Below are 20,151 nucleotides of genomic sequence, written 5' to 3' on the forward strand. Positions count from 1 at the left end.
TCTTTTTAAACGTACCTCAAGTGTAACTAATGTGGCTTAATAAGAATATGCTTAGTTTTACAGTAAACAAAAAAAACAGATGTATGTTTCTACTCTTATATTTAGTCCCTTTTTGCTCAACAAACATTTCCAAATCACTATAGTTTTGTAACCATTAACACTTTGCTTATTTTAAAGCTGAATTTCATAGCACAATAGACGCCTTTATCAACTTTTAATATCAAATTGGTAAAGAATATCTATTAAGTCTTGAGAGGCCTTCTTAAAGATACTAAGAATTCAGTTTAGATAACAATCAGAAGGCAGGAAAAAAAGCTTTGCAAAACAAATCAAATGAAAGTGTAATACACAAAGCAATTAAGATCTGCATAGTATTTCTAGTTCAAAGAAAGAGAAGCATTTGCATTTTTCCTAACATTGATCAACAGTTTTAGAAGTTACAAAGCTGTTGGTACAGACCCAGCAAGTGCAGAACAGCAGAGTATTCACATAAGAATAGTGTAAGCCTTGAAGACTTTACTTCTCATGAAGAAGTCCACTAAAGCAGTTGAAAAAAACAACCCTCAGTTTGGAGTTCAACAGAGAATGCATCAAGTCCTTGACCTTTCCACAACCTGCAGATAGGTTTGTTATTTTTTCCTTGTGAACACCTATAAAGAAGTAACAGTGCCTGACAGAGAAACAAGAATGTGTAAGACGAAGAAATTTATTTACTTTTGCATGAACACTTGCATTTCTGATAAGTCATCTGTTTATCTGAGTTCAAATTTAATTGGCACAATCCCTAAAGTTCTAACTAAAGGTAACTCATTTTACTCTTTTATTAAAAATGCTAAATATAGCCTTATTTTTAATAAGTAACTCAAGCAAGACTTCCATCTTCAGATTTTATGTGTTCGGATTTGTGATGGCTACTGTTCACACATAATTAAATGTACTGTAATATAGGACAGCAACGACTATGCAGAGACGTCCTCTAGCAAAGGATACATATTGATTGCACTGCCAAAGCATACTTTCCATTTAAGAATCTGAAGTGTTTAGCATCTTGGGTCTTAGTGTGCTTTAAAGATAATGAACTCTCTCCACATCTTACTAGTTGTTTACTGAAGCAAAGGACTTGCCTATGCATCACTGGGGGGTGGAATCCACACGAGGAACCAGGAATGGGACCCTTATCAGATATCAGACAATGATCTCAGACCTTCAGCCATTTGACACTTACAGGTTTGTCTACAATACTGACTGCTGCAGTACAAAAAGTGAAGAACTAGGATTTCAGCTGCTGCAATTCAGTAGGACCTTACGTCCAAATCTTGTGTTCACTGTCACAAAAGGTTGTGCTAGGTGCTGGTTTTCAGGTACATGCTGTGTGCATGCACAGAGCTAACTGTTGGAGGACCTGCATTCACATTGCAAACAGGACACTCCCAACAACAACCTGGTGTGAGATGTCAACCTACCAGTCCACCAGGAAGGAAAGAGTACACTAGTGGTGCATTTGAATGCATACCGCAAAACTACAAATCCACACCAGACAAAGCCATAACTAAAAAGAATTCCTCCAACATACTAAATAACTAAAGTAGAGTTTAATATGTGATGGATATGTCTAATTCTTCCAGTCACATGAAATCCCAGGCCGGACAGCTGGAAGAAAAACTTAGAGCAAATGAGCAGATGATAGAAAAAACCCCCAAACCCACTTCTTTCTCTACTTGCCAAGCAATCCAACCACCTTGTTTTATTTCCTAACAACTGTGATGACAGTAGAACACACGTAACCAGAAACCCAACGGAGTAGAAGTTCTCTGTTCCACTACGAGGGGAACAAATGGGCCCTGTGACAGCTGGGACTATCACCAGCAAGACCTTACAGAATTACAGAATCTCATTTTAACCCACTGTGCTTGCCCAGGGTGAGGAATGACAGTAACCTCCTACAGGGGAAATGAAACCAGGAAATTCTGTCATAAGGAATCGAAGAAAAGGAGCTATATGTAATGCCAGTTTGAATGGATGATCTTCAAAGTTCAATACTCTGAAACAGTATTTCAACACATTAATAAGTAACTACAGTTGAGCAAATACTAAATGATTTTTAAATCAAGTCACTGGAGGAGTTTTGATATGTTACATCAGGTACCTCTGCAATTCTTTTTAAGTAGTATCAGAATAGCTACTTCTATGATCATGAAAGGTTTCTGTTACTGGTAACTAAGCATTGCTCCCAAGCACTAGATAAGTAAACACTACTAGAAGATTCACAATAGCATTTCAGTTGTTTAATCAGAGTAAACCAGTGTTAGGCATACCACAGTGACAACAGATAAGTTGCCTGTGCTTTCCTCCTGCTAATGAGCCCTGCATGTATATGAAACAGACCAGAAAATAAGATTTTATAGCCCTATTCACCGTCTCCTCCCACTTCACTTTCAGCTTAAAAATCAATATGATCACGCAGCTGTCCACTACATCACACAGAACAGTATTAAGAAATTTAAGATCTCTTGCATTTGTTCAAGAAAGGCAAGATTTGAACAGTGTTTCAGTTTGCCTAATATCACACTGAAGTACTAAAACAGCTATAGAAAAACTGATCTATAAATAAAGCAGATAAAACTGTATAAGAAATAGCTACTTCACAGATGTAAAAACTCAAGTAAGATGAATTTAAACTGGTGAAAAATCTTTCTAAAGATGGTTTATTTCTTCATTTTTTCCTCAGAAAGGTGTTTCCACTTACTAATTGACTTTCTAAACTGTGAGCTCAATTTTTAAGCCAAAAAAATTAAAAAGCACAAATTTTATTAGCAACACAGAGGATGATTCAGAGGAAAAAATACTGCATTAAAACTATTCTTTAAAATACAATATTGAAAGAGTGTATTGTTTTCTCTTAGGGGTTGCAAATATCCAATGCTAACTGGATGACACGCAAATATTTTAAGTGTTGCTCTGCTTGAAACTCAGTCTTGAAAACAGATCTTACATAGCCAATTTTCAAATGTGAAAGACAATTGTGTGCTTTGCCACTTGTAATAAGTTATATTGTATAATATTGTATTCGGGAACATCAGAGCTTATTTAAAATGATTTGAGAAGTAAATATTTCTTTTCTAAGACTCCATCATTTATGATAGACATGAAAGCAGATACAAAACACATGAAGACTCTTACCTGCTATACTTGCAAATATTTCACTGAATCCAATCAGCACATATTGAGGAATCTGCCACCATATTGGCAAATCTGCAGCATGGTATGTAACATTTCCAATTGTCTGATTAATTGTTTTAACCTTGACAATTTTCAGTCTGTTGCTTTCCAGAATTCCTACATGGAGGGGGGGGAAAAGATTGACCTAAGATGCAAACATTGTTTCTTCATATAAGAATTACATTAGGATTCAGTCCTGCATTGCATTTACAAATTATAAAATAGAATGATGTATTTCCTTATTTCCTAACATAAAGCATTGCAGACTCCTTTTGCTATTGTTATTTCAAGACATATAGTTCTTCTGCCATAGAATTGGTGATTATATTCTTATTCAGTAGCAATAATTATACAAATACTTAACCCTTTTCCAGATGGATTAACTGAGAGCTTTCTCATACAAACCATGTTGGTTTTTTTTTTAAAGACAATCTCATTTTCACAAACTACTACTTTGCAGTGTTGAACCACTGCATCTGCCACCATAGTATTAATAAATTAGAAACCGTTTTGCTTATCGAAATGGCTACACTAGTCCCGTAGAACCATGAAAACCCTCTATGAATGTGATCATGACACTTATATGACACTTGCCATCCCAAGAGATCCAAAAGCTTATCAGACCTTGATTTACAAGCAATATATTGCATAGAAAGTACTTAACGTAGAATGAAAAAGAGACATGATTGTGTAAAATATAACCATTTTTAGCTTGTTCAACACAACAGTTCAGAATAGAAAGTGAATATCAAATAATGCTGTATGGTTGTTGAAGTTGTCCAGATTAAAGGATTTGCCTCACTGTTACATAAAATGCATAGCTAATAGTTAATAAAACTCCCTGCTTCACCCAGAAACAACCTCTATAAAAGAACTCTCAATATCCTTGGAAATAAGGTGGATTTATTCATCACCAATTCAGAGAAGCAAGACTGAGTCAATGACACTACTTCCTATAATATGTGTTATACACACATGGCCTCCCATTTAGTGCCTGTCAGTTTGTCTCTTTCTACTTAGTGAGGCAAACTCTGACCTAATCTTGGGGCACAAAATATCACTCCTTTTACAAAAAAAAATGGTACAAGGCTTAGATGATAGGCACAATGCTTCATGGATATCATACCATGCACAAGTGATTACATCTGCCTCCTCACTTCTAGCTTTTTCTTTCCTAGAGGCAGGCAAAGGATGACATGGACATTTAATATGATGTTGGCTCAAGCTATTGACAGCACTTTTCATACAAACAAGCACAAGCAATTTCTAATGCACAATATAATATCTGTTCTCCTGTTTCTTCCCAAATCTGTGACATACAAACCTCAAGGGGGTCAACCAGATCACCATCTCTCTGCTAAATGACAATGTTCTGAGGGAATGACTGATGTTTGCCAAAACCATCTCATACCATGACATGCAGTTTCTTATTAGTCCTGGTCATGGCAAGAGACCCAAGCTGGGAAGAAAGCATGAGGAAAGCTCCCTGTAGTCCCTACATAGAGTCTGTAGGTGAGGCCATAACTAAACAAGAAGTTCTAGAAATCACATGCTTAAGGACAACATTGTACTTTATCATTGCAGGAAGTTAGAGCCAGAGCTCTGAAAACCAGACTGAGGGAGCACACGTTAACAAGTGATTTACAAAGTACTTTGAAAAGGATAGAAAGGTGCATTTGTATAACCCATGTTTATTCGTTCATAGCAGTTCAGAATCTATTCAAGTATGAAATCTCACAACAGCTCTACAGTCCTATCTTCTGAGACACAAGAGTTGTAGAGAGAAAACAGGTTAGAATTCCTCAAGTTTGTTTAAATACTACCTTAAGCCCCCCCAATTTTTCTTAAAAAGAGTGTTTCCCTTAATAACATCTGGTTTTGAAGTAAAGACTGTTCTGAACTTAGTACCTCTTAGTGCCAGGCTACCACATTTTCTCTACCTTCCTCATTTCTTTTTAGGTGACCACTTACCCATCTTATTTTTAAGTATCTTTCTTCAGCCACCTCAGTGCCCTCTGAACTATGAACAGCTGATGTAATTAAAACAAAGCTGCATTTCTTGATGTTTTGGTTTTAATATAGCTGATAAACATTTTAGAGTGGAACTTAATTAAAATGTAAACAAAGCAGTACAGTCAGCTATGAATTCAGGCATAATTTCATTCATACACATTCAACACAAAATTACTGCACCTCAAAACATCTAGTGATCCTTATTGTGTTTGATAACTCTTCACAGCATAAAAACAGACTTAGGAGGCATTCAACCACATAGGAGCATAACTATAATATACCAAACTTTGCCATAAATTTATCTTCAAAGCTGAGTACTTCAGAATCTAGAATCTATTGATTCTTTCTTAAACTTTGATAGACAAGCTTCAAGTTTTAACTACTAAAACTGTAAGAATAAAGAATCTTGAGTTCTTGCTATAATTATTCAAACTCTATAAATGAAGTAGATTTACCAGTCGAATAACCTTAAATACTGCTGCTCAGAATTTACAATAAAATGCATGAAGCACAGCAGATGTTCATTAAATCTAATCAGTTGTATTCTCACACAGTTTATAAGATATTTAAAATAATCTAAACAATCTAATAGGCAGCCTAAGTAGTGTCCACAACTAATGCCAGTTAGATAAGTAGGTTAAAATGGAAATATGGCACAAACAAATCAAGATACTTCCAAGATTGCAAGTTAAGATATTAACATCTTCATATGTTTAAGATTTTAATCAGCATCTCTCTCTAAAGCAGAAATGGCTGGAAGTAATGTTTATTTTAAGAATATTAAAATATGGGTTCTATAAATATCATTTAATGAGAAAAAAAAATTATGAAACTTATAAACCAACAGAAGATTTCAACCCTGCTAGAAATAAAGTTTCCTATGCCCCAAATTTGTTGCAACTGAAGCTCTTAAATTCATGTTATGATGAAGGGATGTTAAGTTACTCCAAAAGGTTAAACTTTCCAACTGGATTGCAGATAACCACCTAAAGAATTCACCTTCTCAGTTTCTACTGTGGAAGAATTAGGGGAGGATCAAACCAACAAAATCATATGTTACATTTGTAGGTGAATAGGAAACAAGAAGCCATTTGAAATTTTTAAGAATTCGGCTATAAGAACCCATTCTCCAACTCAGCTATAATAGCTTGATATGCTTTTTTTCCCCAGTATTAATAAAGATAGATATTGCTGGTTTTGAATTCACTTGTATGTGAGCCAGCAGGTTCTATTTAAAGAGCTGACATTTAACTGTTTTACATCATCTTCTTTTGCTGCTAGCTGTGTCCTAAGTAACAGGGAATAAGAGAAACATTCCTATTTTAAGTTTAAATGACTTTGCTTTAAGAACTTTTCTTGCCCATATACAAAGTGACCTTGGCCTAATAAGGTAATTATCTCTCTCATTGAGAGAAATCTTAATAGCCATATAAAGTGTCCCTCTCTCTAAAATATAGGAGATTACAAGTGCTGAAATTAATTTATTTAATGCTATAATGCTTTATCAATATATTCATTACGGTGATACTAGGTGAAGGCTATAGGTTCTATGAAGCATTGCTCAGAGATGTGCAGTTCCACATCAGCAGTGCTTAACAACTTTAAATCTTCTCAAAAGCAGCTGATTTATGGTTTGACCAGAGTTGCCATCTTTTTCTTTTCATGCTATAGCTAAGCTATTTTACAGTACAGTAATTCCCAAACATTAGGGAACATTAAGGTAGGGGAGAAAAAAACCAAAGCGGGAGGAAACTCTTGTTCAGCCATAACCTAACTTTATTATTTCAGATAAAGGGAAAGCATTTTAGGTAACATTTCACTTTTTTTAATATTTGGAAGTCAGACTGTATGAATGAACATACTTATTTCTGAACTAATTTGTTTTTCAGGATAAATACATTTTCAACTACAAGATAAATTGTTAATAAATCAGACAACATGGACTTCCACAATACCATAAAGTTTATTTTAAGAAGACTAACAGCCTGATATCCAAACTCTGGACACTTTATCCAGGCAACCCAAACACTGATCATGAAGCTAAAGCATCTGTTGAAAAAAATACAGTCAAAAACCAAACAGTTCTCCTCTACCAACCATACTAGAAAGTAACACTGTATGTGAAAACCTCAACAAGTTGGTTTTAAAAGGTATACTCGAAGTCTGTTTCAGGCAGGAAAAATGGTCCAATTTTATTACAAACATTCAAAACAGTTTAGTAAGTGTTTGGATAAAAATCTCTTTCATTGTGGGAAATGCATCCATGCAGTTGCATTCTGACTATCCCATGAAAGAGAGTTCTGAATAATCTTGAATTTAATATTCACAAAGGTTTTTAAAAAATCCTGTTGCAACTAGCTGAATAAATAACTATGTAAGTCGCAAAGTTGTTTTCTTACCTGCAGCAAATGCAGAACACATTACAAAGAACATTCCAACCGCAATCCTCTTCAGTGAGGATGGGAGCAAGCCATTCCTCTTTAAAATGGGGTCCACCAATTTATCTTTTAAGGGTATTAGGATCAGAATAAGCACCGCATCAAACATAGTCAACCAGGCTGCTGGAAACTGACAGGATAGATGACTTAAGTTAGCAATTTCATACTTAAGGGTTGATTTTTACTATTATTTTACAAAGGAAAAAGTATTTTTGATGGAACACCGAGATCCAAAAGAAACCACAGCACACTGATAGACACTGTGCAAAGAAAAATAATAGCGTGTAAAAGCTGAGGAAAACACTCAGCTATTCAGGTTTTCATTTAATTTGGCAGTTCATAATTCTGTTAGCTCTGAAGCACAAATGATTCCTCACCATAGTAACTCCAACAGTATTGCATATTCTCACTTTCAAGATGCGCCTCCAGCTGTGCTGAGGTGGGTGTTGGTTTGCAGGTTTTTTTGGTTTTGGGGGTTTTTTGGGCAGGGGGAGGGCAGGGTTGGAGGAGCTTTCTGCTGCGACTGAACAACTTCAAGTATTCAGAGCAAAAAGGTTCTTTTCACAAAAGCAAATACTACTACACATAGTTCCAAGGAAAATGAGGAATAAGAAAATTATCAGGCAGATGAAGAGAGTGCTCTAAAAAACCAAAATGTAGAACTTGGCAAAGATATTTTGCAAAGGATTTTTTTTATAAGATTTCTAAGTTCCAGAGGGCTTATATTTTAGGTCCTTACTCTGAATTAATTTTTGTTAAAACAAAAGTTAACTATCTAACTAAAACTATATGAACTCCTTTTGAAAGATGAAATAGCCATTAGCGTTATCACATCATCTGAGTTTTTCTGCATACATCCTGAAACTTGTTTAATGGAGAAAATCACTATCCTTTGGGAGCTTTTCTGCTGTTAAGATTTTTTTAGTCATAGAACACTTGTCTGAGGAATGATTGATTGTACCACTCAAATCTAGTAAACAAAATTGTGCAGATTATTTAAATTAATACACCCCAAGATACATTTTTAAAAGCATTCAAAGTCAATATTACTGGCACACAAGTCAGCAAGTGATTTAATGCAATTAAGTAGTCTCTACTATTTTGCTTCCAGTGACATACTCTAGTCTGACAGAATTAAACTTTTTTTCTACTTCAGTCACGAAAAATGTTAATAGCCATGTTCTGTAGATCTTCTATTATTAGTCTTAGAACTTTCAGAAATATGCCACAGAACAGTAGAAAGAGTTTTACTAATGCAATACAAAATTCAATTAAAATTAAATTACACTTGTCAAATGGAACAAGAGTATGGTGTAATATGTGCATCCTTTCTCATGTGCAAGATTCAGTAATTGACAGTAAGATTCTCGTCTGTATGAATGAGACAACTTCTACCAAGCTTAATGATATTTAGCATCTCTTCTGAGCTAACAAACCAAGAGAGTACAGGAAGATTTATAAAAATGTTCTGGTTTGGGGATATTTTTTAAAACTGTATTTGGAACAGTGGGATACCATATGATGCATCGCACTGACTCTTTGACCCAAAATACAAGCACTGCTTGATCTAAGTGTTTCTGATGCAGATTCAGTTTTTGATACTAAACTGTTTCTGTGTATTGAAACTCAAGGTTAGAACAGATGAATATTTTTCTAGAGATTATCCAGAGATGACCAAGGGGCCTGTGACAACCTAAAGCTATGGCCACAGTAACAGAGGAAGACAACCAGATTCCCCTAAGGCTACAAATCTCAACCACTGCAAGGATCTCAAAACCCCTCAGCCTCTAACACAGTGTGGGCATGCATCTCTTACTGCAGATGATGACACAGATGACAGACGTGGCTGAGATGATGACAAACTACAAAAACAAGACTTAGCAAAATGTGAACCTTTAGCTCTTCATAATCTAAGCAGGAGTTGGCACCTTCATAGGAGTTTGCACCAAGAGCACCAAGTCCTTGATTGACATCAAGTTGTGTCCATATCCAGCTTTGTCAGAATCTCCAACTAGCATTAGTGTACGTATGTGGCACATTTTTAGCACTCTCTGCATGCAGACATGTTGTAACAACAGTCATTAAAAATATTATTGTTTTCTTGCTCTGCTTTATAGTTGTCATTGCAGTTCTCCAAAGAACTCAGGCAAATGCTTTCTGGTTCATAGTTTACCAATCCCAAGAAGTTACGATGATGATGGTAAAACTGAATTCATCCTAACCTCCCCTTAACATTTCCCAGGCATTTCAAGATCATAGAATTGAAAATGGAATAATAAGCTGGTTTGCCTATATAAAAACATTCAGCAGTTTGATACATAAGGTTACATACATTGCTTAGCAACCTTCACATACTTTGAAAAATGCACAGTGAATTCTGCTGAGTTAGTCAAATTCTTGCTTATTTAGAAATATTTTGCAAAACTTTAAAACTGTCAATTTCCCTCACTCTCCCATTCACCTTTTCGTTTGCTTCAAATATCACACCAGCATGAACCTGTGTAACAGTTTGTACAAAGACTGACTTGTGTAATTAGAGTGAAGGATGTAGGAATTTTTTGTCATGACTGAATCTGATAAGAAAGAAGAGAAATACCAAATGCCTCTGGCACTGCTGTAGTTCATACAATCAATCACTTGGTTTGGGTTTTTTTTTGTTTGCTTTTCCATCTTCTACTCTATCAGGAGCCTGCAAATTAAAAGGGCATACACATATTTCACTCTTTATATCAAGAGGAAATATGTCGTTATTAGTATTGGGCAGTGGCGCCTAGAAGAGCTTAAGGAAAACCTAGACCTGATAAGGTACAATACTGCTCACATATAATTTTATATTACTGCTCCTTTTCTTAATTACCTCAAATCACTTCCCTTTGGAGAAACCACACTAGTCAGAATTGCGTTCAAAGATACTACCTACATAATGTAGATTGCAGGTCACCATCCTTCAGGTAGACCACATACCAAGGAAGCTAGCAAAAATCAAATTAACTTATTTGACTTATGCTGTTAATGCTGTTAAATCACAGCAAAGTATTTCAAAATAAAACAAGAACACCACAACTGATGCACTGCAGAAAAAAGAACCAGTCACTGTTATGCAAGATAGAAAATTATTATTTAGAAGTATCAAGACGGACTAGGATCATTGTTCCATTATCCTTGCCTCAAATTCTGCATACTTTAAGTAAACACTAAAAACAGGTAACTAACTTTTAAAGCCACACTTTTAAGTTAGAAAAAGTGGATACAGGGCATGAGTGGTGTTTTAAAGCCTTTTCAGCAAAAACAATGAACCCCCCCCCTTTTTTTTTTAACTAATTTAATTAAACGTAACTCTCTACTTAAACTTCAAACCAATTCTAACACCCAGAAAGGCAGTGAGGAAAGCTCAGTTTGATAACCAAAGCTCCATGTTCATTTCTACACAATTAATATTCAGACTGACAGTATTTTTATTTTTAATATTCAGACTGACAATGGGACTCTGAAGTCCTGTGTGCACTTTGTTAGAGGGAAGAAAATCCACTTCTCTATTCCAACAATGACAATGTTCTAACAAGACAGTCATGTGGCTCATAATAACAGAAAAATCTGAGTCCCCTTTCATATGCAAGCAATAAAGAAATGTGAAAAGCTCAATGAAAAGAGCAAAACAGGTTACATATCAAAATGTAAATGTATTGACCTGTACTAAAGTAGAATTAGGTATATGCTAAAAAAAACCCAACCACATTGAACGTAGTCCAGAATTAAAATTGATATAACTAAAACAGAAGTCTCAGACTAATTAGAATTTTTAAACAAGAAAATATCTTATTTTTAAATGAACATGCATCTCAAACACCACAAAACTGAACCTTGAAGTGAAAGTGGCAGTGGCTTTCCATGCCCAAAAGCTATGCAAAAAAAAATACAAAAACTGAGAACTCGGTTGAGGAAATTTGCTTTAGATCCTTATGTTGATGGCATGCATTTAAGAGAAGAAGTCTCAGACTACTCTTTCTTTAGCTTTTTTATCTGTGTAAACATAAGTAACTAGCATTTGATTGGTTTAGAAGTCGTACTTTGCCAGTATCACTAACTTCCATAAAGCCTTCAGCTGTGATTCAGAAGCAGCTCAGTTTTCAAGCAGGTTCAAAGAAAAATTAAGTACAAGCATTTTTTAGTTTTGATCTGCAAAAAAAAGACTGAAGCCATTCTGTCTTACTGATATTAATTTTAAATAAAACAGAAGAAACTTAATTTTAAAAGAACATTTAGTAAGCCTGTTAATTACTTACATTCATACTTTTTTACTTCTCAGTACTGTTTCTGCAATTGTGTGATGCCAGCCTTTCTCGAAAAACATTGAACAACTTCCTTCAATATGCTAAACTGACTCAAGCTAACATGAATATTGATAAAGCAGTATAAAGTTACAAATGTATCTCAGATTCCAAATTTGCAAATACTAATGTTTCAGTTAAGTGTGGGTATTCCTATTGAGTTTGTAGAAATGCTTCTGTACTACTTCCAACTTTGAAAACTTAGGGCATGTAGATTTATAAGCTTTCTTCAAAGATCATACTTTGTCCACTGAAGGATAAAGACACTCTTAATTAAAGCAGTGAAAGTTATCTGAATACATTTAAAACAGGATGGTATGAACTCCATATACCTGTAGGTATGCCAAAATCTCTGTATTATGCATCATGTCTAAATGCCCAATGTCTGTGGCCATCAATTCCCCTTAGTCACTACCTTAACTTCCTGGAATTTTTATACAATACTTACTTATTTTGCATTTCATCTAAAGACGACATACTTTTCACTTATTTTGCCCTGCTTACCGTATGAATAGAGTTGGTGTCATTTGATATTTCAGGAATTTTCAGATGGAGACTTTGCAATACATATGTTGTCTGCATCTAGCATTAGGAAAGATGAGTTGGATTACTTGGACAAGGACTACCAAGAGCAAGATATTTTTACATTTTTAATAATTAACAAAGATTATACCAGAGGTAAAGTTCTAATATAGGAAAAAAAAAAAGAATTATTGTTAGAACATGGCAAGATTTTTTTAATTGTTACGTTTATTGTTACTAAAAGCACAAAGAATCATTCATGTGACTTTAAAACAATTTCTGCATATTTTTCCCCCAAAACATATTTACTATCCTAATTCATCTCACTAAAACAGAAGAACTAGAAAGGAATTAAATTGAAATCTAGACTACTTACCCTGACCTACCTGAATCAACTGCAAGATGAAACAGAGCACAATATTTAAGATACATTAATTTGTACAACTGTTATGTTTTAATTATAATTTTAATGATATTGTTTTCTCTTTTATTATTAAGTCAAAATATTATTTGAAAGTATTCTTAGTAGCCATTTTTCATCTCACAACTTCAGGGTAAGTTTCATGTTTATGAAAAAGCCCCCAGAAAAAATGTGAAATTAGATACTTTGGCATACTGGTGTCCTGGTTTCAGCTGGAATAGAGCTAATTTTCTTCCCAGTAAGTGGTACAGTGTGCTTTGGATTTAGTGTGAGAATAATGTTGATAAAACACTGATGTTTTAGTTGTTGCTAAATAGTGCTTATCCCAAGTTAAGGATTTTTCAGTTTCCCATGCCCTGCCAGCAAGCAGGGGTACAAGAAGCTGGGAGGGAGCATAGCCAGGACAGCTGACCCAAACTAGCCATAGGGATATTCCATACCATAGGACGTTATGCGCAGTATATAAACTGGGGGGAGTTGGCCGGGAGGGGGATCACTGCTCAGGGACTGGCTGGGCATCAGTCAGCAGATGGTGAGCAATTGCACTGTGCATCACTTGTCTTTCTTGGGTTTTATTTCTCTCTTTTTGTTATTTTCATTACTATTATTATAATATTTTATTTCAGTTATGAAACTGTTCTTATCTTAACCCACGAGTTTTCCTTTTTTTTTTTCTGATTGCCCTCCCCATCCCACTGGGTGGGGGAGGAGTGAGCGAGCAGCTGCGTGGTGCTTAGTTGCTGGCTGAGGTTAAACCACGACAATTGGTAAGCTAATACAGTTTTCCACAACAATTTTATGTAGGAAATAAAAAAATTCAGAAGAAGCTACCGTCACACAGCATTATTTTTGCTAACATAATATTATTAAAATGACTCCTGAGATGCAACCCCAGGTGTGTGAAAGACAAGTAGCTAACGTTATTGAACACATGGGTATTAAACAAGTCAAACTGTCAATAACAGAGTTCTGAAAAATCCTTTTCAATATTCATCATTAGAATCACAGCTACTGAACGCTAACTGCAAGTAAACGTTATAGAACAGTTTCCCCCTGAAAGCTTTTGTGCGTTTCCTCCAGGTAACTGCTCTGGAAGGTAATTTTCAGACAGGAGTTAGGTTTATAACACAGACTCAGAACTGCAACTTAATGCTAGCACCCCAAGACCTTTCAAATGCAACTGGGAGGTGAGGGAGTTACAGTCCTTAAATTAGAACTTATGTTTTTTTAGACATGTAAAATAAAAATGTAACCATTTGGAACTACTCACTTGAAAATACACTGTCCAGTAAGGTATTAAAGCCAAAAAGACAGGGATAATCTTGACGAGAGCTTTCACATCTTCTACTTTATCTTCTCTGAATGGGCCCCCACGAGACAGCTTGGCCATCTCAAACAGGCTTTGTTTGCGAGGTTGCTGAAGTACTCCCTGGCCTTCGCTTTTGAAAAGAATTTGAAATGTTTAGTTAAACAACAACAAAAAAACTGACATAACTGGCAATCTTGTGACACTTCATTATAAAAAGCTCATACCTTTCCAAAATAAGTTACTCATGTAAGTTACAGCAAAACAGCTAGGCCAGAATCGATCATCAGCAGGTGAAAAAGCACAAGCTGAAAATTTCCATTATAAAGGGTTCTTTATCCCACCCCACCCCCCCAAATAAATAACTGGTACTGCAATATGCAAAACTTAAGAAAATGTATCACGAAATACAGGTTATTCTAATTCATTGAATTGTTTTGCAATCTGAATACATGAAAGCCCGTTGCAGAGGAGGCACCTGACATCTCTTATCATCAGTGACTAAATTCAGCTACCAGTATTCCATGGGCATCTCTTAAGAGTGGAGTAACCATTTGGAAAGCAAAAAGCCAGTACACATCTTGGCTGCCCATCAAGCCACTTAAAACATTAAATGCAGATGATAGTGTTTTTCAAATCAGAAGGCATCCCATAAACATATCTAAGCAGAGAAGAAAGTTAGATAATGCTTAAAAGCAGCATACTTAGGTTATGTTACACTTTCAGAAACTCTGAACTGGCAAGACATCGCATTCAGTTGAAAACAGCAGACTTGATCTTGCAGCATGGAGATCCAGTGATCCCAAAATGTGCCTCTCTTTCATCCCAGAACTCCCAGAAAATATCTCCAGGACTCCAATTTTCCAGTTCCAGTTCTCAAAGCAAAAATGCACATTCTAGTGTATTCTCTAGTGTGACTTACTGCCAGCTAGTTTGAACTAACTAGTTCCAACTCTTAGGCTGATTCACTGAATTCAGACTATACAAAAGAGCTCATTACAAACCTATTAGTTGAATGTTCCACATGTCTCTTTCTTGAGCAACAACAATATGCAAGAATTTTAAACATGTCTGTGAAGGCACTACCATCAGGCGGTTTTGTGATGAAGAAACTCTGACCACATAAGAAAACCATGAATGAAATCCCAATGCAAACTGTTGGGATACTATATCCAATAACAAAGCTCACATTCTGTTGAATGTATGCAATGCCTCCTAGAGAGAGAATAGCTCCCAAATTAATGCTCCAATAAAACCAATTAAAAAATCTTCTTGTGGCTTCTGGACCCCGATCTTTGACCTGGAAAAGATTAAAAACAAGTCATTCAACTTCTGAAGAAAACGAAGCCTGTTTATTAGAATTCAATCAGGTTCAATGCATGAAGAGCTTACGTTTAATTTAGAGTCACACTGAAATGATTTACGTGTTTTGGGTTTAGCATGTATTTGATGAAATGACACCCTACTGAGCTACCCCACTATATCAGTGACCTTGTTGAAGATCAGCATAGGGATAAAAAGGCCATACAATACTGAACTACATAGCTTCCCCATACAGGCCATTATTTCTACTGCATTGTCTCTCATTTGGTCATTTCTCTACAAAAAACTCACTCAGATTAACACCCCATAGTCCAAAGAAGTTGAAATAATTATTTTTTTACTAAAAAAAAATAAATTAAGCTACCTAAAAATTAATATATTAGTAGTATTGCAACAATTGTTTCTTCCAACTGTATACACAATAAGTTAACCGTATTCCATTTTCTAAGCCTCAAATGACTACTTGGTAATTAAAACACAAATTTAACTTTTAACAGAGTCCTAATGCCTCTCATCAGAACATAAATTGAAGACTTGCCATTTTGACCTTTAAAAAAAAAATATTAAATTTGGGTTGCCTGAGATGTCACAAGGTCCCTGTGAACATTTATCCCTCTATTAAGTCAGCACTGTTCATAGTGCTATTTTTCTGTTTGAAGCGCTCAATGTCTCTCCAGTGAAAGTAAAGACAACCCTGTTTATAGAATTATCCTGTATAGTTTTCACCATCACTCTTTAATCTGCATTGCCTACCATAAGTCACCCCACATTTTGTAACTAAGTCACAGGAACCCAGCATCACCCATAAGATGTGATGTAAGAGAAATTTTGCAAGTTAATATTTGAAATACATTAAAAAGATCAACTAGTCTGTAGAAAAAATCATAATACCATATTTGTCACTGTTTTATGACTGAAAGACCATTAACAGTGACTAGCAAGTCAGTGCCATGCACCAGTCTTGCCAAGTCAGTTGTTTTTGACTTCTAATTGCAAGTTTCCCTTCCTCATTTGCCAGATCTTCAAAAGATCTGTGTTTAGTTTGCAGTATGAAAAGCAAGCTATGTCTTGAAATAAGTTTTTAACATTGTCAGTTCTGATTTAAGTTCTGCTTCAAGTTTCTCAGTGGTGCACAAACCCATCTGTATCATTTAACCAAGGCTAACAAAAGAAATATTAAAGCATCTACTCCTATGCATAGTTAATAGCATTGTTAGGCATCCAGGTAGGTCTGTTAACATGTCAAATACAATCTTGGAGCCTAAACCCTTTCTAGTTTCAACCTGGTACTCATTTCCTAATTTTAACAGTCATCACCTGTAGTAGTGTATCAACCTAGGAATTCCTTCTAAACCCCAAACAGCAGCAGGATATTAGCAAACAATTACATCATAAACACAGTGCTCCAACTTATGTAAAGAGTTAGCAAACTATTCTATGAAATTTCCATTTCTTCATCATAAAGTCTCAGTTCTCTTATAATTTCTGCAAGGAAGACGACTTCCCACCCTCCCTCTTACAAATTACCTTGCTCATGTCTATGCAAAGAAAAGCTGGGAGATGAAAGCAAACTGATACAGGTAAGAACAGGGCAAGCACAGTGTGATACTTCTATCAAGTATTATCCCAGCCTCCAACCATTAGCTCCCAAGAAACTTCCTGAACCAAGGATGGCTTCTACCTACTTGACAAATGCAGCAGATCTCCTCTCTATGAACTTGTCCAGCCTGCCTCTGAACTCAGGTCAGCTTTTAGAATCCATAATATCCTGTGGCAAAGAGCTCCCCAGCTAATTACACCCTGGGAAGAACCACCTCTGCCTGTTTTGAACCTGCCCTGTACTAGCCCCACTCATTTTACCTACTTCCAGGAAACAACAGAAGACAGCTGAGCTTTATTCCATCCCTGGTCCATTTCTGCCTCTCTCCCCCATCCTTTATTTCCACAAACCACTATCACACCTTCCTTCTAAGCTGCCTTGCCAGGAAGTTGTAGACTGTTTCATGATTCCTCGCATGGAAACTACTAACCATGTCTGTGGCCCTTCTCTGAAACTTCCTTCTCCATCTCCAGTATCCTTTTTGAAACAATGACCAAAAAGGAATGCAATGCTCAAGGGACAGGCACACCAGACTTACAACGAAAAGAATCCATTTTCTCCTTCCTTATCAAAGTACATATAAGCACTAAAAATCACATCACAGCCACATCTGAAATGCCACTATGGCATTTTTTTGACAAACATTAATAACATAATAAAAATCACACTGAACTACCTGGTGGAATGTCTTGTCAAAGTGGAAGAACTATGAAGATGTCGTCTTACCACAACCAGAAAACACAGTAGAGTTAAAAGGTAATCCTTTTAGTTCTTTTCAAACATCACATCAGCTGCCCTAAATATTAGCTATATTACATTTACAGTGGACTACTCCAAGTTTCCCCCTGTTGGTTATTACTTGAGCTGTGTGACAGCACAAAATAGATTGGTTTATAAGTAGACACTATATTTTAATAAGGGGCCAAGAAGAAAAAAAACATGTTATAATTTTATTATTTTATTTTTATCAAGGACAAGTATTTTTCAGAAAACTGCAGGAATTCTCCTTTTCCCCCTTATGTCTGCATTATTTTCAATCACCCAAGCAGAAAGAAATATCTATCACTCCCTCCGCTCAATTTCATCTGTGCTCAAGCATAGCAGCACTCTCCTTGTGGTACCAGCACACCAGCTCCATTATATTCTAAACATCCTACCAGCAACTGCAGCAGGAAAATGATGCACATAAATGGCACAAGTATGGTGTGGGTCCTAGATTGAATCTATCTTGTGAGCTAAGGGTGCCACATCCCTGCACTGAAAGTCAAACATGTAAAAGGTACATAGGTACATGTAAAAGATGTTGTCCCCATCACAACAAAACAGCTTAAAAACAGTAGTAGTGCCTAAAAGGTATGAAAAACATCACCTCCTTAGATTTACCATGTTTTAGTCAAACTCCTTACAATAGGAAAATGCAAACAATTATCAGCAAAATGCCGCGGCTAGAGTGCAAGGCTTCCTATCACTGAACGAAAACACTGTAGTAAAGCTGTTTCAAAGGTGCCCTGACTCGAATTATCATTAGCAAGTATCTAGTACACACAATTTATTTGCTCTAGGCAACATGTGGTTTTGCAGATGAGCTCAGATTCAGACATCTTCCACAGAATTTGCCAATATTGGACAGCTGTCACTTATTTAGATCACCTCCCACTGCATAAAATCCAGTCCTGAGTCTCTGGTTCACTGTTCTGCATTCTTCAAACCTTACACAGTTTTTTTTCCCTACTAAATGGGACAGCACATCATTCTTCAAGAACACTAAGGAACAATCCAGTAGTGCTTTTACTTCAATAAAAATACAGAATGACCTACTGTACCATACAAGGAGCATCCCAATTGCCCTGAATTTTTCTCTTTTAAACTATAGGGCAAATTTTAATTGAAAAAAAAAAAAAAGCCAGCAAACAAAATAAAACCCCCAAACCCTCCTTACTGCCCCCCCCAACTAAACAAAAACCCCACACCTAAAAATGCCACCAACAAAGAAATGAAGGAAATGAGCAACTCTAAGCTTTCTGGCCACAGCTGCTTTGTCGGTCCTTGGTCACACGTCAATGCTGCCTGCATTCAGGTGGGCCTCTAAAGAGGAAATAAAATAATCTTGCTACTTTCAAGGCATCTAACATAACTTTTGCAAAAGAAAATCTAACCTAACACTTGATTTTTCTACAGCCCAAAAGGTGGCTTTTTTATATATCCGATAACTATCCTTTACATATAGTTAATCCAAATGCAGAAAGAAATGCACAGTGACATTCTGAGTTTTATAACTGGGACCTACAGAGCACTGGATTTCAAAATAGTAAAGCAATAGTTCTCAAAATCAAGACTTCTAATGCAAAACACGTATCAGACTGATCGTGGTCAGATGACGTACTTAGAACCACAGTTTTCACGATAAAGAATTCTCAGTGCACTATGTTATGGGAATCATGTAATCATTAGGTTATTTACAGCCACTTTCAGACACCATCAGCTGTGTAACTCTGCACTGCGATACTCTGAACTCATTTAGGATATAAGGTTAACACCTTACAACGAGACCAAAATTTTAAATGTAACTAAAACAAAGAGAGAAAGAGTAACTATTTCTTTAGTTACAACACCTGATGAAAAGTCATCATAAATAACTTCCACAGCACAGCTGTCCCTAAGGTTGACACTTAGACCTCATTCTGACTTAGGAGAAAGATGATCACTTGCTGAATTAACCCTCCCCTGGATTTTTCAATACCAACACCTTTCTTAGGAGATGATCCAAGCACTAACTAAAGCAGTTTGTACAGCTTGAAACCAAAAATATTACACAGCTCAAATATTAAGATTCTATTAGACTCTCTTGATTCTTCTGTAAATAGCCAGGAATCTATACAAGCATCACTGCTTCTCCATAGTTAGTGTGTTTAGATGCTTTGCTTTGTCACAAAGTAGTTCCCTAGCTCTCTACAGCTAAGTCAGTTTCAAAGAAATGGTTA

At 35.9% G+C, this 20,151-nt stretch overlaps 1 protein-coding gene across 3 annotated transcripts in view; it reads right to left on the reverse strand.

Annotated features, from left to right (window-relative positions):
- Positions 1–20,151, reverse strand: part of SLC15A4 (solute carrier family 15 member 4) — a 31,412-nt gene that overhangs the window by 7,111 nt on the left and 4,150 nt on the right. For 2 of the 3 annotated variants that reach the window (XR_011326640.1, XM_009916225.2), the window contains exons 2-6: positions 15,252–15,547; positions 14,212–14,380; positions 12,503–12,580; positions 7,632–7,800; positions 3,181–3,336 (exon numbers count right to left, since the gene is read on the reverse strand). Coding sequence is in view for 2 of the 3 variants with exons in the window: in XM_009916225.2 (XP_009914527.2) it covers positions 3,181–3,336; positions 7,632–7,800; positions 12,503–12,580; positions 14,212–14,380; positions 15,252–15,547 (868 nt within the window). In the remaining variant the exon portion in view is untranslated. The remainder of the gene's footprint in view (positions 1–3,180; positions 3,337–7,631; positions 7,801–12,502; positions 12,581–14,211; positions 14,381–15,251; positions 15,548–20,151) is intronic. The other variant, XM_069794891.1, reaches the window with a different exon arrangement.

Source organism: Haliaeetus albicilla, chromosome 10 (genome assembly GCF_947461875.1).
Source record: "Haliaeetus albicilla chromosome 10, bHalAlb1.1, whole genome shotgun sequence".
NCBI lineage: Eukaryota > Metazoa > Chordata > Aves > Accipitriformes > Accipitridae > Haliaeetus > Haliaeetus albicilla.